This window comes from Suillus discolor, assembly GCF_016758755.1.
Source record: "Suillus discolor strain FC423 chromosome Unknown F5147scaffold_28, whole genome shotgun sequence".
NCBI classification, from domain to species: Eukaryota; Fungi; Basidiomycota; class Agaricomycetes; order Boletales; family Suillaceae; genus Suillus; species Suillus discolor.
Genome location: NW_024541275.1, coordinates 431,755 through 457,603, shown reverse-complemented (window position 1 = coordinate 457,603; position 25,849 = coordinate 431,755). Strand labels below are relative to the sequence as shown.

The 25,849-nt window shown below is 44.3% G+C and overlaps 7 protein-coding genes across 7 annotated transcripts; 3 read left to right on the top strand and 4 right to left on the bottom strand.

The window, feature by feature from the left end:
* Positions 1-3,734: 3,734 nt before the first annotated feature.
* F5147DRAFT_773839 (uncharacterized protein) lies at positions 3,735-4,545 on the top strand (the record flags this gene model as incomplete). Its single annotated transcript, XM_041441523.1, has 4 exons — positions 3,735-3,971; positions 4,021-4,071; positions 4,124-4,246; positions 4,297-4,545. 4 exons carry the CDS (start codon positions 3,735-3,737, stop codon positions 4,543-4,545), a joined length of 660 nt encoding a protein of 219 aa, XP_041292774.1.
* A 328-nt stretch (positions 4,546-4,873) lies between these two features.
* F5147DRAFT_524744 (uncharacterized protein) lies at positions 4,874-5,242 on the top strand (the record flags this gene model as incomplete). Its single annotated transcript, XM_041429971.1, has 1 exon — positions 4,874-5,242. A coding segment is annotated over one exon (369 nt), but the record flags the coding sequence as incomplete, so codon positions are not given.
* Positions 5,243-6,739: 1,497 nt separating this feature from the next.
* On the bottom strand, positions 6,740-7,090 carry F5147DRAFT_577066 (putative heat shock cognate protein; the record flags this gene model as incomplete). The annotated part of the gene is made up of 1 exon (XM_041431371.1): positions 6,740-7,090. A coding segment is annotated over one exon (351 nt), but the record flags the coding sequence as incomplete, so codon positions are not given.
* Positions 7,091-8,939: 1,849 nt separating this feature from the next.
* F5147DRAFT_652971 (uncharacterized protein) lies at positions 8,940-10,507 on the bottom strand (the record flags this gene model as incomplete). Its single annotated transcript, XM_041433730.1, has 3 exons — positions 8,940-9,844; positions 9,891-9,985; positions 10,044-10,507. 3 exons carry the CDS (start codon positions 10,505-10,507, stop codon positions 8,940-8,942), a joined length of 1,464 nt encoding a protein of 487 aa, XP_041292771.1.
* An 886-nt stretch (positions 10,508-11,393) lies between these two features.
* F5147DRAFT_773835 (uncharacterized protein) lies at positions 11,394-12,236 on the bottom strand (the record flags this gene model as incomplete). Its single annotated transcript, XM_041441522.1, has 2 exons — positions 11,394-11,864; positions 11,931-12,236. 2 exons carry the CDS (start codon positions 12,234-12,236, stop codon positions 11,394-11,396), a joined length of 777 nt encoding a protein of 258 aa, XP_041292770.1.
* A 2,498-nt stretch (positions 12,237-14,734) lies between these two features.
* F5147DRAFT_773834 (uncharacterized protein) lies at positions 14,735-15,533 on the bottom strand (the record flags this gene model as incomplete). The annotated part of the gene is made up of 3 exons (XM_041441521.1): positions 14,735-15,130; positions 15,185-15,287; positions 15,340-15,533. 3 exons carry the CDS (start codon positions 15,531-15,533, stop codon positions 14,735-14,737), a joined length of 693 nt encoding a protein of 230 aa, XP_041292769.1.
* Positions 15,534-21,465: 5,932 nt separating this feature from the next.
* Positions 21,466-23,411, top strand: F5147DRAFT_652968 (uncharacterized protein; the record flags this gene model as incomplete). The annotated part of the gene is made up of 13 exons (XM_041433729.1): positions 21,466-21,507; positions 21,531-21,571; positions 21,686-21,742; positions 21,799-21,871; positions 21,927-22,208; positions 22,247-22,290; positions 22,367-22,422; positions 22,477-22,566; positions 22,619-22,672; positions 22,733-22,753; positions 22,943-23,055; positions 23,115-23,174; positions 23,346-23,411. The coding sequence occupies 13 exons, from the start codon at positions 21,466-21,468 to the stop codon at positions 23,409-23,411; spliced, it is 999 nt and encodes a 332-aa protein (XP_041292768.1).
* Between the last annotated feature and the right edge of the window lie 2,438 nt (positions 23,412-25,849).

The following is a 25,849-nucleotide window of genomic DNA, read 5'->3' as shown; positions in this document are numbered from 1 at the left end:
CATGAGGAGCTAGAGTTCTACAGGCATTGACTAAGCTGTGAAGTAGTGAGGAGCTTTCTGTCACAATAAATGTATGTCACTTATGTTATGTTGCACCTAGGATCAAAACTGGTGTTGTTGTAGAATAGGTGAATGCGAGTAGGTCAATTTCCCTGAGCGCTGCATGTTGAGCATTATGACATGATGGCGATTACATTAGCATAACGTTGAAGCAACCATGTCGGTGATGCCGTGACCAGCCCAGCACTGATCTATGTACGCAAAAATACTGCATCCATCAAGTACAACCCGGCCTCTGGCTCTGGTAATGTCTTACCGGGTGTTGGTCATGTTGGATCCTCAGTTCTCCCGTTCTTTGGTATGGGATTCTTACGGATGTATCGACTGGGTGACCCACGACTATCCCGCCTCCTTGGCTGCTGAGCTCCTGGACAGTCCAACACTTCAAGGTTTTGTCTTTCATGGACAATCCTGCCATCTGGTAACAAAGCGACCCAGCTTTGTTCCAGTGAGGCTTCATGAAAAGGTTTGGATGTTGAAAGCTGATAGCATTTCTGGACTGATTCAAGTAATCAATAAGCTATTGTTTTGGCTTAGAATCTGCCACAGAGGAATGGCTGTGGATTTTATGAAGTTTGACAAATTTTGAGATATATTGATCTCATCAAAACCCAACTTTAGGCGTACATTTCAACAATATGACTCTATCTGGGGCGGTCTAGATCTTATGGTGGATCCCAGGCAAGTGGTTGGTGTCCCATTATCATATTCAAATCATTGAGAATCAGAATAAGTGAGCAAGCGGAAGGTTTAGACAGTCCAACCCAACTGCAGAAATACCTGTCCCACCTGCAGATGCTGGAGTCGATTCTGCCGGTATGGCCCCCATCTAAAGAGATACTATGTGCTTCCAAGAAATTCAATGTGATCGTCGACCTCGACCAAATTTCATCCAGGATGGTCAACTTCCCAAGACCCCTGACCACACGCCTTTCTCGCACTGATCACTCACAATCCTTTGACGGTTGGATTCTCAAGCGTGAAGGTAGTGACTGCAACCATCACATTTTCTTACCGGGACAAGTAGATCCGTCGAATCTGCCGCTGGACCGTGGTCATTTTAGGTGGTTAAAGCAGTCATATGTACCGACCCTTCAAAAGCTCGGAGAATGGTGGATTATCTTGGTAGATCGTCAGCCGTTGTGGGTTGTGCATACGGCGCCGGGAAATGGGGAGGGGGAGTGGGTCTTCTTGCATCGGGATGTGGGTCTGTCCCTGGCAGAAATGAGGTGGGATCTTCAATCGACCATCCGTCATGATCTAATTGGGTTTAACCCGGGGATCTGCCCAGCTTGCGGATGAGGAAACCTTATGTCTTCAATGATATTATGGATCCAGTAGGGGGCACCCTCTCTGAATGACGCCAGGCCAATCAAGAACTGGAATCCTTTGCGACAGCTGCATTGAATCGACTCATAGGGGTCGAGGAAGAGTCACTGGGTGCACCCAGCTCCTTGAGGCTGATGGTGCAACTGGATCTGGGTGTCATGCACGGTCCTGATGGACAATTAGGGTATTTTATCAATGAGGTTGAATGAGGCATGGGTATTGGACTGTTCAGCACAGGGAATCCAAGGTGGACCTTGTGGCTGGCTGACGAATTTGGGTGCATGTTTTCCAAGTGGATGGACGAAACCTGCCGGGCTATGAAGTGCCTGACAGAGCCGGTGACATAGTTTCAGCAGGATCCCCCTGCATTTTTATTCTATGACACACATTCCTATTTCTCATCACTCCATACAAAATTTATTATCTGGTTCATCCACTGCCATCATATCACACATTTACAGTGCAGGCCATACCGGTACATATGAGATGTTGGAAGCATGCGATACCTTGAGCTCGGAGTTCCTAATTATGGCTTCCAGGCTTCTTTTGATGGCATCAGGCCCTTCCGCTGGCACAATGATCCTGTTAAGGATCTAGTACACCCGTGAAAACTGGATTCAGGGTGGTTCATTGATTTGTTGTCCATCAGTAATGTCCGGAAAATATATGTATGACGTCTTCATGATCTCATGACATTTTCCTATTTGTTCTTATTCCTTCTTCATAGATAGTGTCCATGCATTATCCCTTGAATATGTTCGAAGCGATTAATCGATTCCTTCCTTGTACAGGTGCTGCATGTGCATATTCAAATGTAAACAACAAGTGCAAATATGGGTGCCCGGACCCGATTATGAGACCAGAATTAATTGGCCAGGACTATGATTGAATATGTGTATATAATATTGCTGTAGCCGGCCTCAGACTGGCCTGTCACATGTGAACCTTGGACATGACACACAATGCATAGACTGCGACTAACCTGCCGCATGTCAGCATCAGATCGACTCATCGGACTGATTTGCCATATGAAATATTCAGTTTAGTGCGAGCCCCAAACTTCTAACCATTTGCGAAAGCCCAGGTCATTTCGGGTTGCCTGAGAGCTGACGATTCCTACGGCATGCTGACTCAGATCGGATATGTTTATCCGTTTGCTGAGCCTCACCCTGCATACACATACATAATATATACATGATCTGGCCCTCCATTTTATATTGGCAAACCCTGATTCTATTGAATAAACACCAATTGTTGCCGCTTCTGTTGTCGCTTCTGTTGTCACTTCTGTTGTCGCTTCTGTTGCCACCATCACTTCTCAACTGCAACGTGACACACAATTCTCTTTGGAGCTTAAAATTCACTTCGGGTGATCACCACAGTCCTTCACACTAGTACCCACCAGTGACATACTTGGCTCATCGATGTTTTGGGATGGATATGTCTAGTTCGATTCGGTGGGGTCTACATGCATTAGTTTACATGTATGGCCCTGGATCCTGAGCCAACTGGCTGTTACTAAATTTTTCAAACAACTGATTCAAGGGTAGTAGGAACTAAAATTTGCATGTTCATGACGGCACAAGATCAGGCGGTCTGATCTCCGAACCCTAATACGATCTTGAAACCCTGGCTACACCATTTTGGGAATTATGGGACACGTTTAGATTTGCCTGGTCACATCACCCCCACCTTCCTTGATAGCACGATGCAGCCATCCTTTCCTTCTGTCAATATCGTAGACCTCAACAATTACTGGAATAAGACGACCGTGCTGCCCGAAGCATGGCGCCCAGAATTCTATCACTGCGGAGCTTATGATCAGTCAATGGACAGTGTTCCGGTGTTATGCTCACACCATCATATCATCTACATCCCTGCTTCTTCCAAACTGCTCTGCTGATTTTTGCAACACGCAATGTATGTGTTGTGGTACTTATCGCTCAGCAAACACTTTGACAATGATACCAGAAATAATTTTCACCAAGCGTCCCTGTATTTGCACCATGTGCGAGAGGCTTTTTTTGACGAGGTCCGGAAAAAATTCTATTCCTCTATGGGTGTTGGCCAACCTATGGATGAGGACCACTATGGATGATGACCAAGATACAGATGACGATCCGTGTCAGGAAATACCCACATGCAACAAAATGACGCGCCAGTGGTTTTCTAGTATCCTATTTTTATGGGGACTTGCAATATATCACACCCACCTGATATCTCCTCCAGATTCAACTTGGCTGCCTAAAGACCTACAGATTTCGTCACCTAAAACTGATCTCCTCATGTGAGCACTTTACGTTTCCTTACCTGATAAGACTAAAGCCTGCGTGGACTGGTCACATATGAACTGGGAGGCTGAACTTTGTGGAAATGAACCTGGTCCAATGGTGGAGACTGATGAGAAAAGTTGGTGCCGATGCCTAAGGATTGCCCTGAAACTGCTGGAAGAGCATCTTCTGAAGGATGATGCCGGAACCACCCAGAAAACTGGCGCCCAAGCCATGATCGAGACGGAGCCATCAACACCCATGAATGTGGATACCTGGCCTTCGGTTCCCGTACCCTCCAAGCGTCGGGCTGTAAGTTTCTAATCCAGATGTATGGGCTGTAAACTAAACTGGCGGTCAGTCCCCTGCATCTCCCAACAGGCATAAACCCAAGAAAGCAAAAATTCACCAGGTGTGTTCGTCGCCTTTGTCCTTCCATTGGCTCAATGAGCCTCTGGATGCAGTGTGGTCCAAAAATACCTGGCTCCCAGCAGCCCTCCAATCCATTTTCAAACCATGAGAAGCACAAGAGAAAGGATAAAGAAAAGACCATCAAGTCCATGGCGCCATCCAGGTCCGGATCACAGGTGAGCAATATTATTCCTGTATTTTATTTCCTCTGAACCATGCATGGTAGGTTCAGGTTGCATCGCCAGATGCCTCAGGATCTGGACCCGGACCATCATCCGGCAGGACGAGAGATGCTATGTCCACACTCCATGAGGTGACTACACTCCCCAAAACACTGTGGGAAGATGTGTTGACCCCTCAGACCATGGCCAATTGGTCCATAGGAGAACGCACCTCCGAGATATCACAGTGGGAGGTAATGGGGGATCAGAGTTGGTCAGATTTTCAGGACAGAGTGCCAATGAGACCATGGTGACAGCTGGGTGTTAGACTACTGGGTCTCACAACGTCGCTCGCATATGGCAATGAACACATTGTGGTACAGTTGAAGAGAACAGGGGCATTGTCCACCCACACTTCATCCTCCTAGTTGTATGCTTTCTAAATAGAATTGGATGGTTTATGCATTTTCTAAATGCCAGAATTACTCTACTATCCAGGTGACGATCCAACTGTAGTATAAATCCACAACATGCCAGAGGGTATCGCATATTTCCAAGGAGTTGAATGATAAATTGATCTTCTTCTAACTGATATTTCCAGGCGGATTGAAAATATTGACCAGGGCTCCCAATTTGTCATGGTGTCTGATTGTTGTCAGCCAAACCAAGTTACTTATAAGTTTTGACCTGACTAAGGAAGTTCATCAACAATGTGCTTCTGGTGGCTTCACTCCAGCACTCTACAGCTTCGAACACCTACCAGGCGGCTGGTACATGGTTGTGATGGAGTTTATCACAGACAACTACTGTTGTCTTGGGGAACTTTCCTATCCTTGCCCTCATCACAACGTGCTCACTGCAAAACTTCAATCTCTTCATCAAGAACATTATGTTCATGGAGACATTCGGCATACAAATGTTATGGTAAAAAAGGATCGCAGCCCTGGATTCAAACTCGTGGATTTCGACTGGTCCGGGATAATAGGCGAAATACGATACCCAATGAACATATATCTGTCATATCCCGCATTCCGGACCTGGACCTATCATACACATCATTTCCGGACTTCCGGATCCGGCCGACTTCTATCTAGTGTCCGGATCCGAACCGCGTCTATCTTCCGTGCCTTATCCCTTTATATGTTCCTTCTCCAGTTAGACTATACTCATTTTCCGTGCCTCGTTTCATTTCCACCTTTATTTTCCTATGTTCTCATCTCTGTCTTCATTTACTATTTTCCGATAGACTAGTGTTTAACTTTTCTATACACTCCATCCACAGCCTTGCATAGCTTCGGACTGTGCAGACTGATTCTCCGTTAAGTCCTCAGTAGTATATAAACCCTGTAGAATCTTTGTACTTCCTCAGTTTGAATATTATCTTAGACTCTGCTCATTCTCTTCTCCATCTGACTTGAGTTTCTCCTCTCGTCGTCCTCCGCTAGTCTTAGGATCGATTCCTATAGCCTTCTCACCTCCACCTCTACCTCTGGTAGTCCTCCGCTGTGTCCTTTCTAGTTCGGACATTGTCCAGATTAGTCTTATCCCTCATTCCTGAACGTCTGCCAGAATTCCCGCGCATCGGACATTGGACTCCGGACTCGTCCGACAATCTTCGGACATCGTCCAACAGCCCTCGGAAGTTAGGGGCACGTACTCGGGTAAGGGGCGCAGTGCACGAGTTGAAGCCAAGCCCTTCGGATCCGACCTTTGAGCACTGTTCTTAACAATATCAAGGAGATTGTCTCTGGAGACCTGATGGAGCGCAAGACAGGACAGTTGATTCTAGCTGATCATGATATCCAGATGTTGGACGCCATGTTTTCTTGATTAAGTAGCTATAGATAAAATCGGGGTAGCTCCCATACTGCATTGTGAATAGACAGACATTATATGAACTAGTATACTTGATGAAAACTGGTGAAGTAATGAGTATCATGATGGGGGATCTGAGATCATGAAGTTTGACACTGCTACCTGGTCACAAAGTGACAAACAGCAGTTTTCACTGCAATACTCTCACTGTTTCATTAATGGTATTCAAAGTAAAAATATTAAGGCTCTGAAACGATTCTGAGACGCTCTGAAACGCTCTGAAACGTTCTGAATGATGTTCTGAAAATCGCTTGAAAAGCTTATTTTAAACTCCACTCAAATCACTTAGCGCTTCAAATCTCACAAGTCCCCATGCAGGGTTAGGGTTAGATGCGCGCACATACAAAAAAAAGCATGTATTTCGTAGCTAGTAAACAATGGTAGAGAACGAAGTACTGGTAGAGGGATGCATGTACCCTGACCCGACAGCGACACCGATAGCAACAGTCTCCTCGTCCTTAGGGGGTATCATGATAATCGTGCCCTGGTCAAACCTTCCTCTCATCCATCTGCTCGATATCCTCTGCAGACAAGCGGCCCTTGTCGTTGGTGATTGTGATATGATTTGACTTGCTGGTAGTTTTGTCAGATGCGGAGACGTTCAGGAGGCAGTTTAGAAGAGTGTGGATGTGCTTACCTGTCATTTGAAGAGAGTGAAAATGAAAAAAGAAACTCATTGACCATCCGCTCGATCTCCTCTGCAGACAAGTGGCCCTTGTCGTTGGTGATTGTGATGTGATTTGACTTACCAGTAGTTTTGTCAGATGCGGAGACGTTCAGGATACCGTTGGCGTCAATGTCGAAGGTGACCTCAATCTGAGGAACACCACAAGGTGCTGGGGGAATGCCAGATAGCTCGAACTTGCCGAGCAAGTTGTTGTCCTTCGTGCATGCACGCTCACCCTCATACACCTGGATCAAGACACCAGGTTGGTTGTCCGGGAATGTCAAGAATGTCTCAGACTTCTTGGTGGGGATGGTGGTGGGGTGCTTGGTGGGGACGGTGGTGTGGCGCTCGGTGGTGTTGCGCTTGGTGGGGACGACAGCAGCACGTGCCACAAAGATTTAAACTCCGCTTGAATCTTGTGTAGATCAATTTGAGTCATTGATCAGAGATGATGATAAGATACCAGCCCCAATGCCTCGCCAGTCACAACGTCAAGCACTCCTTCAACAGATAGATTCAGCTAGCCTAGATGTCGCTATGGCATGGGTTGAACATGCCACACAAGATGATGGTAGTTCAGACTCAGCTATGTCTGATATTAGGACCCCATCCCCCATGTCCCCCATGTCCATGTCCAATGCTTCGGAACATTCTGGCAACTCAAGTGTCAACTCAATTGCAATCCATGAGCAATTCGCTCAACTTTTTGGCTCACTTACTGCCCTTCGGGATGAAGTAGAGATGACCCATGTCCTTCACCGACCCGATGAGCCCCCTATGCGAGCTCCACAGATCCAGCTACTTGATCACTTCTCTATTCATCGCCCCCACCTATTCCAAAATAAGTTACATGTTTCTTCAGAAATATTCAATGATATCCTTGATGAGATCAGCGATGATCCTATCTTCCATAATCAATCCAACAATCCCCAACTTGCTGTTGCCATCCAACTTGCAATATTTCTTAACCGTGCTGGCCACTATAGCAATGCAATCTCAAATGAGGATGTCTGCCAGTGGGCAGGTGTTAGCATCAGGTCAGTCACGAACTGCACTAATCGTGTCATGATGGCCCTGCTTGCCAAGCATGACAAATTCATATTCTTCCCCGCTCTTGACTCTGATGATGCTGGTCATTCCCGGAAGTATGTTTAGGACAATACTTGCCCAGAGTGGCGGAATGGTATCCTAGCTGCTGATGGATCATTGATAACTCTTTGTGACAAGCCAGGTCTCTATAGTGAGACTTTTTATAGTAGGAAGTCTCAGTACTCCCTCAACTGCCAGGTATTTTATTTTATTTTACAGCCCTTTCTCTAATTCAAATTCTTTTAGGCGGTTGTTATGATCCATAATCCTGCTATAGCAGATTATGCTATTGGTCACACTGGCAGTGCACATGATGCATATGCATTCCGATCTACTCATATTTACCATCATCATGCAACACTTCTTGGAGATAACCATTGGATCTGGGCAGATAGTGCCTACCCATTAGAGCCATGGTGCATCCCTCCTTTCAAGAAGCCTGTCAATGGGGCCTTAACCAGTGACCAGAAGGCATTGAACACTGCCCTTTCCAGAGTATGTGTGTTATTTCATTTTTCCTTATGTCCATGTATTTTTGGTGATTTAGGTTCATGTCTGGGTAGAGCATGCATTCACTGCTCTCAAAAATCGCTTTCAGTCTCTTCGAGAACTTCGACACCCGTTGCAGCATGACAGACACCTTGCATATATTTCTTACTGGGTCCAGTGCTGCCTTATCCTTCACAACATGGTGATTCGGTTTAAAGAGCACCATGGGATTAAGAGTACAACTGAAGAGTCAGCCCTCCAGGCCTATATGCCTGCAGTGGACACAGATCATGATGTAGATGAGTTGGGTCCTGGAGATACCTCATATCAAGGTACTTCTGGATACCAAGTTCATTCAAAGTTGATGGAATATTTGTTGAACTAACAAGACAAATGTATTGGCAACATATCTAAAACATAGGAGCAAGCATGTAACAACATATATGGGCCCAGAAAGTATGTAAATATATGTATGATGAGACAGAGAACATATAACATGAATGGTATGCAAAACATGAGGTGCAAGAGTATGACAAACCACTGGTACAACAGAAGCGGACGACAACAACAACAACAATAAAGCCTACACTAATCAGCCACACCTCCCTTCAATTTGAGAAGCTCTATTTTGAGCTGAAGGGTGGCTGCTTTGTGCTCAGCGTGAACCTTGGCTTGAGCTTCGAGAACTTGAAGGTCAAGAGTCTTGGACTCTTGACAGCGCTGATGTACGACGATGGCCTCGCTGCGTTCGAGCTGCGCTTTCTCACATTGGAAGTCGAGGTCACCTTCCTGATGGAGAGCATTGACCTTGGCGATCTTGTACTCAGAGGCGGCTGCCTTTGCAGTGTAGATATAGGACATGTTGTTGGTTAGCATCTCGACTTTCCCGCAAATGCTCCCAACCTCCAACCCAATATTCTTCCCAAGGTGCGATTTTTTCGCACCGCTATCGTTGAGCGTGGTCTGTAGGTGTGAGGAGGAAGACGGCGACGAAAGTCCCGAGGATGTAGAGCATGTCGTTGTCTTCATGGACGACAATGCAATGCATGATGGCGGGTTTGGTGAGCGCATGGGTCCACGGCCCATTGCACGATCGGTGTGGGTTTTGAATGTTCCGAGGGATGGGCAGTTGTGGGTGTGCGTGCGGGGTGGGGAGGGGGAGGAGAGCGGGTGTTTGTTCAAGAGGGACCGCTGGATTGTGAGTGCTTCTTCACGCTCTACTTCCCCCTGATCCTCCTGCATGGTGACGTCTTGCTCATCATAGTCAAGCTCCTCACCCATGGCGAAGTTGGGAGGAGGGTTGGTGGGAGGATCGTGGGCAGGAGGAGGGTTGATGGGAGAATTGTTGGTGGGAGGAGGGTTAGCGGGAGGAGGGTTAGTGGGAGGAGGGTTGGCGGGAGGATGGCCTTCGGCACTGTGAACGTGCTCGTCTTCAACAGGAGCATCGTCACCAATGATCATCGCGTACCATGGGAAGTCGCTTAAAACTTGCGCTACAACAAATTTAGTTTTACTTGATTATTATTTAAAAAAATGTACCTAGTAAATTCACTGCGGTGCCAGGTTCCTCCAGATTGACTCCAGCGCCCGTCTGCTTGAAGCGCGCATGATGGGTCTTATATTTGCCCTTGAGACTAAGTGTAGCATTTAGTGTATACATGGAAAGGGGGAGGAAACATATGAAAAACTTACTAAGTGAGGCGGTTGCCCACAGCCTGTGTGAACTTTGTCTGATCCTCAGCATACATCGACTGGTACATCTTGTCGTTCTTGAATATATGTTTGGCGATGACGGCATGTATTTTGCCCTTGTCACTCCCAGAAGGAGGGCCGTCATCAGAAGGGTGGGATTTCTTGCCTTTGTAAAATAATATGTGACGGTCGGCAGGATGGGTGCTGAGGTACGTCATGAGTGCAAACATTTGATTGCAGTTTGGTGTCTCCCACCGGATCTTGCTGATACCACCGGTAGGAGTATCACCGGCAGCACTGGCTGAGGTAGCAGCCACCCCACATCCCCTTGTACCACGAGTAGTCGTGCCCCTTCCCCTAGCACCGCGGGCAGGTTGCATTTGGATGGATATTGGTGCACTAAGTCTTTGAAGAAGCGTCTTGAGTTGCTCTAAATGTCGTGCTTGAGGGCGTACAGGAGGCATGGTGTACGCATGGACCAAAGTTCGATTTCAGACTCCGATGGTAGTCTGCCAACGTTCCGTAGAGTTCTGAAAGAATCTGTTACTGTTTCAGAACCTTAATATTTTGACTTTGAATACCATTATTATCTCCCGATGAACACACCCTCACATCACAGAAGACCTATACAGACTAACTGTAGTGGAACCTCCAAACCAATCAACCCATCATGAGAATGCCACTCTACCACTGTGAAGATTTGGTGATTCAATACTGTTGGACAAAGCTATCCCACCTCCCTTTGAAGGACACACTGGCCGACTTTGTCACCAGTTTAGCGCTCTCATTTGACTTACATTACATGGGTAAGAGGTATGTCACAAAATGTCCATCATCTGGAGGTGCGGGCTGATATTGTGGTTATGTAGCCTGAAAAATAAATTCAAAATGATCTGATAAAAAACTCAGCTTCTTGCCTGGTATATACTAGACTTGTCTTCAGCACTCCAACAGTGATCAGATGTGGTGGATCTAGTAAATAATTAGTTCAGGGTTTTCCCTTGACCACACAAACTGATCACTCCATTCCAGTGGATCAAGAATCAAACAGGATATCCGGCAGGTGACAAATATGTTTGGACTCAGAGACCCTCAGTTGTGTTAGTGTGTGATAGGATGAAATGTCGCTTACAGACTTATCACACAAACCACCAACAGCATGAAATATATTCGTGTGAATAACAACATCTGGGCGCCACCAATAGCTGAGGTCGAACAGAAAAGTTTCCAACTTGAAATTGCCTATAGACTATGGTGCTGAAACTATCACCAAAGTCATTTCAGCAGAAAATAGACCGCCCACAAGGCACCGAAGCATACATTCCGGAGCTATCCAAAACAGGCCCTAGGTCAACCACAAACACCGTTGTGAGGTACACGAAGTTGGTCAGGCAGCCTTAGAACAACATTCCGCATCTGTGCATCAAGGCCACCATGACTCTCTAAATCTACCTGAACAACAATGTTGTTCGTACATCGTTCGGAATCTGTAGATGCCAGATCATCTGCTCTGGTCTGGGTTGGACCCTGACACCCGGAGTCTTTATGGGATATCGGAGGGATCATCAGGCCCCATGAGGGGTGCACTGGTGATGGGGCTGGCATAGCGGTGGTGGGCTCGGCAGGCTTCAGCTGTCGGGTGGCCATGCTATAAAATTGGCCAGGAGGAGGGGCATGATCAAACTTCCACCTCTCCTGGACACAGACATCTGTAGCAAGATGTTTTGGTGATGGCGAGACATGTGGGCTAAATCTATGGAAGATGCGAAGATGTGTCTGTGTCTGACCCTTGCCTGCCAGATGTTCCTCAAAGTAAAATAACTGGAAAAAATGTTGGCCCACTTTCCTGGAGATGGATCTAGGTGTTCAACCCTGAAAGTCCAAAACCTGATGGGTTAAGGGAGCCAGTTTTGAGGCTACCATGGCCAAGCCCATCTTACCTGGCAATAATGGTTGGAAACAGAAATCGACGTCTGGAGATGGGTCCAAAAATGCTTCACGGTCATCATCCAATGATAACAAGTGGGAAGGGGACAGGCACCACAACGTGCTGTCGGCGGCTGCAGATAAGGTCCAAGGGTAATAGACCGGAATGCCGTGCCGCAGGTACAGCCCGATGTTCATTTCTCTTTGGTCCTGTGTCAAGTCCAGAATGACACCCACTCCTCCAGGTTGATCCAGTCCCCAGGCCATCGTGCACTTCTCATCCTGGGATGTTAGATATTTCTTCAGACATCCATCCACATCATATGGACGATGAGCTTTCAGCCATCAGATGTACCCACTGACAGAAAGCATGAATCTACAGGCATGGTCTTGTTGATGAGGAAGACAGATTCAGATCCTGGATGAGGTACACATTGTCAGGTCTAGGACCTTCCGGTTAGATATGCTTGTATATGATACCCAGAATTTTGACCATGGTGGAAAGTTCTTGTTTGGCTCCGATTTCATTATTTAGAGGTCGAAATGTGTGGTCGGGGGCAATTTGGTGCCACCACAATCTATCCTGGTAGTGTGGCATCCATGGATGCCAATGTTTCTCCCTCGCATACCAATCAGGATACAGTAGGCTGTCAAAGGGCATGACCAGTTTTTCAGCCCTGGGACCAGTCCAACGTTCCAGTGCGTTTAACAAGTCCAACTGATCCAGCAGAGCATTGGGTGATACCTATAACAAGCCAGCTGTCGTGCGAGAACTCGGTTGACGGGGTATGATGTTCAACTGAGCATGCATTGAAGCCTTTTCTCAGTGGTTAGCATGCAGAAATTCCACAATGGCAAGCAGTGTTGCCACAAGGCGAATAGAATTGAAGGGAAGTAGATAAATCGACACAGTTTGGACTAAGGAGTTGACGTGAAGCGTGCCTTGTTTACCTGGCGATGTCGAAACAAGTTTGGGAATGATACCGACTGATAGTCCAGCCAATGAAAAGCAAGGGATTCTGCATGCCAACAATAATGATTATTCCCGAGTGAGTAGTATACAACCGGCAGATATACCAATAATATTAATATTTGATGCCCCTTGCATTCGGGAGCAACTTATCGAGCTTGTGGAGGAAGAACAAATGATGTCTTTCAGTGCTTTTTACATGCAAGTCAATATAGAATAGTGGATACGATTGTGAGGAAGAGCATCACATACTGCGGCATACAAATACTTTGACAAACCTGAAAAGTCCTCTTCGCCAATACCACGTGGGAGCGCAACAGTAAGTGTGGACCCATCAAATCATGCACAATTATTATGTAATTTCTTGTTCATTCAAATTGCCCCTACTGTCAATCTTTTTGCACACTGCTGTCACGGCAAGTATCCCAAGCATCATATAACCAAGTGGTTTTTATCTCCTTAATTCAGATGCCTAAGGCATTTCTATCAACTCATGACATACTCTAACCCTAATGCCACAGATATCTGATAATCTTTCGCTTCGCTCGAGTTACTAATTCATCCTCTAGTTTAATTCGCCTGCATTTCTTTTCCCTTCGCACGGCAGCAATCACTCAAACTTGATATATTCTATAGACACCCCGGGCTGGTGCCGGCTCACCCAAGGCTCACCTTTGTAAGATATCATGTGTTCAACTCAGGTTGCATTGAGCACCCATGTCCATGGCACGGCTTACCAGTTGAGCTTCTCGATAGTGTCGCACCGTCTCTTCTCTCGCCGCTCTTGCTCAAATGTGCTCCACTCTCTGTCCAGTGGCACAACGCGTCCTCTACTGTAGTATATCAGCTTCTGCCTGGTAGCAGAACTTATGTGTCATTGACACTCTTGCAAAGAAACCGCATGTGGCGCTTTTCGGTTCTTTTACATTGCTGTGGATTTGCCTGCTACTCTCTTCTTAGCCTATTATCACCAACTTGCCCAGGCCATTTTTAATATGGCAGGGTTACCCTCTCTTACACTCCCCATGGATTTGAGTTTGAGCTGGTGTTGAAGAAAGCTTCTAGTTGTATCCTCTTCCTGCACTTGCTCCAGTTCACCTCCTTCTTTTCTTTCAATGAAAATGTCGCCTGGTTCCTTGATAGGATGTCGTCACTTAGTTTGAAGTAGATTCTAACCCTATGGTGTCCACAAGCAATTTCCCACCCCCTCATCTTGCACCAGCTTCTGTTCCCTAACTGGAACAGTTCATTGGCTCATACAAGACAGCTGAACTCACATTCAGTGAGGAGCATTCATCTGAATGATGGAGGTCTGACAAAGGATTGTGTCTCTCCACCCACTTGTGTAGGGTGTGATGGAACAGATGGGATATGTACCGACATCTACGGTACGTAGGCCTTGGCAAGACTGGAAATATAAACTTAGTTTGAACAGGCAGAGCATACATGTTCGGCCATACAATGCATTTCTCACATCAGATATCTTCTGATTGAATATTCGAAAGTCATCATGAATATCTGGATCAACATGGCCAGTGCCAGTGCTTGACACAAATGCATTTGGTGACCGGGAAGCATGGTCCCTGAACAAGTCTCCCTTCCTGGCTGGCGCCGTAGTTGCCATGTTTATGTCGATGGCTTAATTATCTGATGTAGCGCAGCCTTCTACATTCCATATTTCTTACTTATTGGAAAACTCAGGTGAACGTGGCTGATGTGACATACCATGATTACATGTTGCCACAATTTTGGGAGTTTTGCTGATGTGTGACGTGCGCTCCAATATCAATATCCACTAACTACTCTTGTTCCCAATGGAGTATGACTTCAAACTGAACTGCTTCATCTTAGGCAACAACCCCAGAAGCATATTCTTAGGATGTGATGACAGTGGGGCAGTGAGGGGGGTGTCAGGGGGTGTTGGTACGTGTGACGAAGGTGTACTGCCCTGATTGACATTAAGTCTCATGCCATCTGGGTCGAAGCCACCTTGATTGTAAGACAAAGGGTGTCGATGATGGTCTGAGAAGTAAGATGCAGTTGTGTTACAAATAGACTGAGGTAAAGGAGGGATGACTGGGAACTGAGGGTGACCAAACGGGTCTAGGACGACAACATGGACCTCTTCTAAATGCTGTAGCAAAGCATATAGGTCATCTGACTGTATACCACAGCATGTGTAGTTGTGATACTGCAATAGTGCAATTATGAGAGATTGGCACAAAATATGAAGGTCGTGACCCACCAATTCGTCGTCCTCGCTGAAGGCACCAAGAGTGTTCACAATTGAACCACGGTCACTGTCAATAGATGATGACAACGTGGCACACTTGAATTCGTTAGGACTACTACATGGACTATATCAGCACATTGACATGTGTAAGTGAAGCACGAACTGACTCCAGCAGTGGTCTGAGAAGTTGACCAGGGGAACAACTACTAGTAGGATAGAAGCGGCTTCCAAATGAGCCAACTATCCATGATATTGGAGAGTCTAGAAAGTAAGGCATTGCACTGTTATCACCAGTGAATGAACTAGATACCATTTGGAAATCAGGGTGATTAGGAGACTGAAACACAATGGGTTGGGACATAGTGGTCATAGCTACAGAAGCTGGAGTAAGACAGGATAAATTCGAGTATAGCCATCTGAAAGATCAGACTCATCTACTCGAAGCGAGTTGAAAAGTTGTCAAATATAGTATAGGTCAGGGTAAGTGTTCGTAATATTTGCATAGAGAAACATATGTACCGTTTCACCTAAATGATTAACAAAGTTGCTGTGAACAGACACGCACTGCAGTGCGACTCGGGATGCACTCGTCGGGAGTGAAATCGACCAAATTTTCACACATGTCAAAAACAAACTGAATAGTCCAAGACTCCAATTGGTGGCCACGACACCGCGTCAATTTTCTCGAAGCTGAATGTTCTCCCACCAAAAATTGTTTTGCCATCCGAGGTCCATGCTAGGCATGAAAAACAACCTTGGAATGTCTCAAGCAATTTGCCTGAGTTGGTATCCTTGTCAGCCCATTCTCACCAAGGTCACAGTTGTCGTTGGCCATGGCAATCATCTTGCCATGATCTATTAACAGGTTAGGTATGCGGAAGTGACTTTTGCTTGAAGGTCAAATTAATAGTGTCTTCCACAATTCAAAGGCTACAGAAAATGATGGTCTAAGTTTTGAGACACCAGGAAGTTGTTCTGATGTGGTAAGCTTGGTGCATCTGAAGGTCAGAGGATAGTCGGACACCAGGGATCCTATACATCACCAACCACACAAACAAGTTTCTCCCTACCATTTTAAATGCTGCAGACAATGATGGGCCAAATTTTGAGTCATAAGTAATTTTTTGTGAGGTGGTAAGCCTGGTTCACCAAAGAATCAGGGGGTGGTCTGACACCAAAGGTCCCACATTAGTCCCCCTCAGGAAAATTCATTTTAAGTGGTGACAGAAACAGCAACAGAAACAAATTGGAAAGTGGATGTAGAAACCATGACAAACATGGCATCAGAAATAAATTATTTGCAGTACATAAATAACAATCATACAAACTGAATTTTTGCCTCCATACATCACAACCATATTACTCCTATAGCAACTGGTGGCACAAGATGAAAAAATAGAGGACCAGAGATAGAGGGATGGTTGTATACTGCTGTCCCTGCAAGAGAGCAGATGATAAAGTTGAGAAGCAAGGATAGAGGAAAACTTATGTACAACCAAGAGTCATGCGATGGAAGATAATGCTTGAGAATCATTTCTATACAACCAGACAAAGTTTTTAGTCAATGGTAACTTCTTATCATTTTGAATGTCACAGATGATAGGCCAAGTGTGCACCTGGTGATGAAGGAATAACTCTCTAGCATTTTCAAGGTCACTGATGATGATGGACCAAGTTTTGAGACACTAGATATTGTTTGTGAGTCAACAAGCTTGGTGCACCTGCATGTTAAAAGGTAATCTGACACCAGAGGTCCTACACTGTATAAAACATCTAAACAAGTTTTTCATTACCATTTGAAAGGCTACAAAAGATGATGGACCAAGTTTGGAAAGACCAAGAATTTTTTGTGAGGTGGTGAGCTTGGCACACCTGGGTGTCAGGGGATAGTCTAACACCAAAGATCTCAAACTGGAGCAAACAGCCAAGCAAGTGTCTTCCTGCTATTTTCAAGGTCACAGAAGATGATGGACCAAGTGTTGAGACATCAGGAATATTTTGTGAGGTGATCAGCTTGATACACATGGTGGTTAGAAGCTGGTCTGGTACCAGAGGTCCCATGCTGTAGTAAACTGCAAAACATGTTTCTGCCTATCATTTTAAAGGTCACTGAAGATGATGTACTAAGGTTTGAGATCTCAGGAATTTTTCCCAAGGTGTTGAGCTTGGTACATCTAGAGTTCAGGAGATAGCATGACATCAGAGATTCTGAACATCAGCAGAGACAAAATAGAATTTCATCCCAATATTTTCAAGGTTACTGAAGATGACAGATAAATTTTGAAAGGACAGGAATTTTTTATGTGGTGATAAGCTTGGTATACCTGGTTGTCAGGGGGTGATCTGACTCCAGAAGTCCTATACTATAGCAAACATCCAAACAAGTTTTTCTCCATCATTGTCAAGGATATGGAAGGTGATAGACCAATTTTTAAGACACCATGAAGTTTTTATGAGACAGTAAGCTTGGTGTACCTGGAGATCAGGGGTGATCTGATATCCGAGGTCACAAACACCAGCAAACCCCCAAACAACATTCTTCCCACTATTTTGAAGATTTCTAATGATGATGGACCAAGTTTTGAAAGGCCAAGAATTCTTTTGTGAGGCAGTGAGCTTGGTACACCTGGAGATCAGGGGGTTCTCTGATGCCAGAGGTCCTACACTGTAGAAAACATCTACACAACTTTCTCCCCACCATTTTAAAGGCTCCAGAAGATGATAGACCAAGTTGTGAGAGACTAGGAATTTTTTGTGAGATCATAAGCCTGATCTATCTAAATGTTGGAGGATGATCTGACACCAGAGATCCATCAAGTTTCCTTCTGCTATTTTAAAGGTTAGTGAAGATGATGGACCAAGTTTTGAGTTGCCAGGAATTTTTTGTGAGGTAGTAAGCTTAGTACATCCGTTAATAAAGGGATGCTCTTACATCAGGGATCTGTAAGACCATGCTCAAAAGGGCGGATTATAAAGGCTTGACTTCAGCTTATGCTCTGCAGGGGTTGCTAAATCCCAGTGGGCTTCATAGGGAATGTGTAGGGGAAAACAGAGGGTTGGTCTGGTGAAAAATAGGGGATGCATCAACACACATCCAAAAAAGCTTCTCTCTATTATTTTAAATGTTTCTCAAGATGATGGACTAAGTTTAGAAGAACCAGAAATTTTTTGTGAGGTGGTAAGCTTGGTACACCTGGAGATCAGGGGGTGGTCTGGCACTGGATGTCCCATGCTGTGGACAGAGCCCAAACAAGTTTCTATCCACTATTTTAAAAGTTTCTGAAGATGATGGACCAAGTTTCAAAAGGCTAGGAATTTTTTATAAAATGATAAGCTTAATACACCTGAATGTTAGGGGGTGGTCTGAACTAGAGGTTCCATGCTGAGGCAAACACTCAAACAAGTTTCTTCTCATTATTTTCAAGGCCACTGCACATGATAAACCAAGTTTCAAAAGGCCAGGAATTTTTTGTGAGGTGATCAGCTTAGTATATCTGGAGGTCAGGGGTTGTCCAGCACTGGACATCCTACACTGAAGAGAAAATCAAAGCAAGTTTCTCCCCACTATTTTAAAGGTTTTTGAAGATGATGGACCAAGTTTTGAAAGACTAGGAATTTTTTGCAAGGTGGTACATCTGGAGGTCGGGGGGTGGTTTGGACTGGAGGTCCCATGCCATGACAAACACCCAAACAACTTTCTACCCACCATTTTAAAGGTCAATAAAGATGATGGACCAAGTTTTGAAAGGCCAGGAATTTTTTGTGAGGTGATCAGCTTCATACACCTGGAGGTCAGGGGTGGTCTGGCACTGAATGTCCTACACTGAAGAAAACATGAAAGCAAGTTTAATACCACCATTTTAAAGGCTACAGAAAATGATGGACCAAGTTTCAAAAGGGCAGGAATTTTTTGTAAGGTGTTAAGCTTGGTGCATCTGGCAATGAAGGAATGACCTTACACCCAAGATCTCATGCTGAGGCAAACACTCAAACAAGTTTCTCCTCATCATTTTCAAGGCCACTGAAGCAGAAAAACCAAGTTTCAAAAGGCTAGGAAATTTTGTGAGGTGGTAAGCTTGGTACACCTAGAGGTCAGAGGGTGGTCTGGCACTGGAGGTTCTATGCTGTAGCAAATAGCAAAACAAGTTTCTCCCTATTATTTTGAAGTTTGCTGAAGATGATGGACCAAGTTTTGAAAGACCAGGATTTTTTTGTGAGGTAGTACACCTCAAGGTCAGGAAGTGGTCTGGATGGAGGTCCTATGCTTTGGCAAACACACAAACAACTTTCTCCCCACCATTTTAAAGGTCACTGAAGATGATGAACCAAGTTTTGAAAGACCAGATATTTTTTGTAAGGTGGTGAGCTTGGTTCACCTGGAGGTCAGGAGTGGTCTGACACCAGAGGTCCTATGCTGTAGCAAATAGCAAAACAAGTTTCTTCCCGCCATTTTAAAGGGTATGGAAGATGATGGACCAAGTTTTGAGACACCGGGAATTTTTTATGAGATGGTAAGCTTGGTTCACCTGGGGGTCGGAGGTGGTCTGACACCAAAGGTCACAAACATCAGAAAATACCCAAACAACTTTCTCTGCACCATTTTGAAGGCCACAGAAGATGGTAGACAAAGTTTTGAAAGGTCAGGAATTTTTTGTGAGACAGTGGGCTTGATGCATCTGGAGGTCAGGGGGTGGTCTGGCCCTGAAGGTCCTACACTGAAGAAAACATGAAAGCATGTTTCTCCCCACTATTTTAAAGGCCACAAAAAATGATGGACCAAGTTTCAAAAGGACAGGAATTTTTTGTGAGGTAGTGGGCTTGATGCACCTGGAGGTTTGGAGTGGTTGGACACCAGAGGTCACAAACATCAGCAAACACCCAAACAAGTTTCTTCCCACCTTTTTAAAGGCCACAGAAGATGATGAATCAAGTCTTGAGACACCAGGAATATTTTGTGAGGTGGTGGGCTTGGTGCACCTAGTGGTTAGAAGTGGTTGGACACCAGAGGTCATAAACATCAGCAAATATCCAAACAACTTTCTCCCCACCATTCTAAAGGACATAGAAGATGATAGGGTTAGTTTTGGATTGCCAATAATTTTTTGTAACACTATATATCTTCTCCTCCCCCTACATCCACCCATGTTGGCCAAAGATATTGCAAAATTGGTTCAAGATCATGTAGTTACATGACTATGATACATAAAGAGCCATCCTGATAAGATTCTAGCCTGTCCCAATAGGGTTATGGGATCCCAATATGGATATTTGGTAGCAAGACATGGTCGGCAGTAAAATGATCATAACTCATGTTCCCGACCACCAATTTCCTTAAACGTTGGAGCAATAACATCCTAGTGATGTGTTCCATGATATGAGATAGTCAGAATGGCCAAAAATGTGCGATGTTGTATATAATATATAGCCATAGCATGTATAATTACATATGTAACATCAAATATTCAGCATTAATGCCATCATTACAAGCTGGACCCAATCACTAATTGGTGTCCAAACAACATCACTCGTAGACCAAGACAGGAAGAGATGTGGCGATGGTACAAAGTATTGTTAGGGTCCCTAAATTTGATGTTCCCATATCATATGAGCGGAAAGTCAACCTTGTTCAATAACGATCAGGGAGCTCTGAGTTTGAGGAACCCGGGCTAGATGGTGCAGTGAGTCCCTGCTCCATCACCGTGTTACTATGGTCGTATTCAGTGCAGCGCCTGCGAGCACGGAAAAGTTGTATTTGCTCTCCCTTGCACTATAACATTGTGTCATCAACAAAAGTGTCACTGGTGTGTAAGGCTGGTTGTTGCCTTGTCGCACTGGATTCATTCAACTATCTATTGGAGTCGAGCATCTATGGTTCCCATAAACGTTCCCTGGAGGAACACCTTAATTTGGTTAGTAAAGGGAACAGAGGAACGTCAAGGCCTATTTTCTGTGGGAAAAGAGAAAACATCACATCCTTATTATAAGGACTATTTATTTGGTGGGGCGGGTGCACCCCTGCAAGAGTCAATACATTAGAGTCAATACATTAGGGGCAATTCTTGTTCAAAACCTTGAATCCGTTTTTGACTGGCGACTAACTACTCGTGACTCATCATGGTCTCTGTCTTTATACTACACAAAGGGATAGGTATGTATATTACTGGTATAAGTCAGGTTACCATGACTAGTCATGTCAATACGCCCTAGTTGAACATCAATCAAATGGCAACGACTCTGAGCCAGACTCATAGTACTCTTACAGATGCTGACTTATTGAAACTAGGCATACCCTCATGGCCATCAAGGTTGCAAATGTATTTGAAAGCTGTGATGCAGTAAGTCCTTCGACTTGAATCAGCGCGACTTCCCGGTCAGTGTGACTACTAGTACTAGTACTAGGTCAGTTACGACGATGTAGTGCCAGTTTGCTGCAGCACAGTCACAGTGCCAGCCTGACTCGGAGCACCTGGGCCTGTCATAGACATCTCTAATTTTTTTTATTCATGATACTAGTGATTCTGCCCTTGGCCCTGACTACTCGATAAAGTGCAAACAGGTTGATGGCTTTAGGTGGGTTGAGTTAGTCCTTTTCTTACTGAACCAAACTGAATATGTTATTCCCGAAGGAAACACCGCTATGGTGTCTGGGAAGGAATCGTGCATCCTTCAGGAGTATTGTATTATTTCAACGTCTCAATGGTAAGTAAATATTCATCGGTAATTCTTGTCTGTCGCATATCTCATAATCAGACAGAAAACATATACAGGAAGCGATGCGAAAAAATACACGCCTAATCAATTGAACAATCTTCAGAACTGGATAAGGGCAGCCCACAGGAGATTGCAGGAAGAAACATGGTATATGGTCATAAAGCCTGTTACAAGAGAAGACAGAGACTACTATGAATACTATTGTGTGGTACTGGATGCCCACACCATTGCTTGGTTTGAGGATTTTAACGCCGACCTTCTATTCCAGGAATGCACCTTTGCAAGAGAGTGGAACCACAAGAGCAAGTTCTATTCCCCAATGAACGTGTTCTGATTATGCTGATAATTCCATGGTGGTGTCAGGGCTCAAGCTGGAGGCACAATTTTGGTGAGAACATGTTGATGAGGTAGAAAAGAGACTTCTGGGATACTGACATGAATTTTTTTTAGGAAGCACATTGATTTCTTTCCAAGTCATTATAGTATGCAACGCTCGGATGCTACTGAGCTACCTGCACACTTAGAATGGTATCTGGCAGGTAAGAAATGCATCTTGTATCAAGCAATGACTGATATCAAAGAATAAATGATAGAGGGGTTGATTCTGGAACAATCAACTGCGGCATCATTGTTTTGGAGCACCGACCAAATGGAGAAAGTGATCACTTGCCTTATTAGCTTTGGTACTTTGCAAGACATTATACAACCTTTCCCTTTTTTTTAACAGAATTGCAGAGAATCTTCTCAACTCTGATGCATCCTTGAAGGAACAAGGTATCGCATACTGTGGTGCGCTTGTGTTGATTGCGGCTCTCGTTCGAATACTAACTGACTCGCATAAACTAACAGGAAGGATATGGAATATTTTACGTAAGTGACAGGATCAGCGCTCCGAAAATTTAGTTTTAATTTGCTGGAAAGGCCATCACCAGTTTCTCAACTACTATGGTTTTCCAGAAGCTCGTCTGATGTGGACCCATTCAATTGAGGGAAGCAAACAAAACCGAAATATCCGGTTTTTATCTTTGCTATCGACAGCTGCTATGTTTGGTGTTCCAGTGATGGTATTGGAGCATGTTAAAAAACTTCACGTTGATGGTATTGTCAATCTGCTTGATATTAAGAAATTCCTTAACCATTTCAATGACGACAACATAAAGCACAGCACTCTGGTATGTGATTTACCATCAACGTACACTTTTCTGATATTTGTGTGCTTGTTCTTTCCCAGGTGGGCGTTATCATGGCAGTAGATGCTAGCATACTTGCTATTCCGAATATTGCTTCCAAAGTAACAACAAGAACACTATGCTCTCTTTCACTTATCCTTAGCATCCACTGCATCTTTGCGGGTGTTGTGGCACAACACTTTGGGCAGAAGATGAAGTTTCTTCAATTTGCCGTGCGCTCAAGTTCAATAGATTATTCTTGCAGTTATTTTCTCACCCGAACATTTTAACAGTCTCATGACTTGCAATACCACTTTACGAAGGTTGCCATCATCTATAGCGCTCCTAGTTTGTTGTGAACGACAAGGTATTTTCTCACTCTCACTTGAATCTATCACAATAGTGATGAATATGTGTTATTCAATAGCATAGCATTTTCTACTCTGGGCCTTTTAGCTGGTATTTTCACAGTGCCAGATCGGTCTTTAATAACAACCATACTGTGCACGATCACCATAGTTTTCGTTGGAGGATTTTTGACTTAGTCTTCAGTTTCCATTTCTCATCAACATCTAATGCACGGGGTTAGAACAATGTCTTGATTTCACAAGAAATCATCGCAGTCAATAGATTTCAGAAAAACTTCGTGTAGATTGTAATGAGATCCATGCTATTCGCTTAGTATCTGAGCACCTCAAAGCATCAATAAGCCCTTTCTCATCAATTATATTACTGGAACTCCTCATTCCTGAGCCAAATATCTAAATCTTGTTAAGTAGCGGTGTATAGCCAATTAATTTCATTTTTTTTGTCTCTCAAGATAAAGATCCATGATCATCCATCACAAATGGACCATAACTAATAGCAATAAAACACTCCTTAAAGGTGAAAGTCATTTTATATAATTCAGATACATATTAGGGGATATGGTAATTGGTGTCAGACACTAGTAATGATACAACTACTTTTATGGTGATTGCATGCTTGGTATAGTATTATATAACGAAAAGTATTAGAAATATCGAGATTTTTGTGTAGTGGGTAGTGCATCACATATGATTGCATATCATTTGCTTCTTTTCTCGTGTCTGTGAAAAGTAAGACCACTGTGAAATTTCCAGGTCGGACAAAAACATACCTGCTTCCCACAGTTGGCAAGGCGCACGCAAGCACCTCTGAATTTGCATAAACACACTTGAGTTCTGGCATACAATACTGCAAGTCCCCGTCTTGCTATTGAAAAGATGTTTTTAACACGGGGCTTTGCCGATAAAGTGTCAATGTCATTTGAAGATGTTGGAATAGAGATCCTGTGAACATAATTGCACTTGCACTTGGTCTTGTAAGAAATTAATACACATCAACAAGTTAATAAATACTTACTACAATGTGATCTGCATCCGGTATTAAATTACCAATACTTGATGAGAAAAGTGTCTGTTCCATCTGTTCAAAAATAGGGTATTATTGGCTGATTGTGCTGCTGGCCTGCTCTGGGTGCCAACCACTTTTATGGCATCAGCTGTCTTGTGAGCGGGCCCATCAATGGTTATTGTGTTCTCTGGCTAGTCACAAAGAGTGTGAAACCTACCCAAGCATTGTTATTGTCAATGTCAACAGGTGTGAGACTCTACACCACAAGGCCAACACACCATTTGCTCTTGTGCTGCGCCAAGGTCAGCTCATGCTCCCCAAACTGGGATGTGATGTGCTGCATGGACAGTTTTGCAGTTCATCTGCCTGTGTAACTTCCTCTTGTGTCTGCTCCTGTTCGTTGCTCTCACTCAGACTATACGCCATGTTAAGTTTCAATCACGAGTTTCATACAACTTTTATCTCTCACTGCTTGAGACATGATTAAAAATCTCCCAATGGACTTTACCAGTGCCCTTCCAATGACACCACACCGGCAAGTTCTCAAGGCATCTTCACAACTTCATGCTCTTTCCCAAGGATCACAACATTCGTCGAAGGATTGACAATATAAATCAAAGGCTCGACAGGTAGCTGATATTGCGGCATGGGCATGTAAAAGGCATGAAAAAGTATCATTTCTGGCCCTATTAGATGTTGCTTGATGGCTGTGTACTTACTATGACAAGCGAGACGCTTAATGGGCCTGTTGTGTGAAATTTTATTAATACATATAATCGTTTGAACAGCCTCACCTCGTGTTTCCCCTGGTGTGCCTCTGCCCGACGGTTTTGAGCCCGCGAGAGCTCTCATCAGGGGGCTATCGCTACCCCGACTGTCCACTATAAGTAGAGATGACATTCAGTCTATAATCTATAATTAAGTGTAGGCCTACCGAGACTCATTTATAGTTATGTAGGTCTATAATTGATCAATAGAAGGTTGATATCGACGACGCAAGTCTATAATTATCGAGCATCTATAATTAATAGCAGCCAGTCTATGATCCATCTAGTCCTTACTATGCTACAGACTACAGTTATAGCAACATAACAAACTCAATAATACGCTATATAACAGACTCATATGGTAGTTCAAAAAGGACAGTCAGAATGTGGGGCAAGTGCCTGATATAGGGATCGCCAAATATATTTTCAAAGTCCGCTGGATTTGTCCATCACCACATCTGTATATACTCTATGGTACTTGCCGGTAGTTTCCAGCGGAGTCTGAATCACAATTGCTTGTCCCTATATGAACTTCTTTGATGACAAATGTTTTCTCTTTTCCACTCTCCACATACCGCTATTGTAGTTAATTAGTGTATTGTATCACCCATATGCTTTGACAAAATGTGAGTATTGTTAATTTTGGAATAGTATAC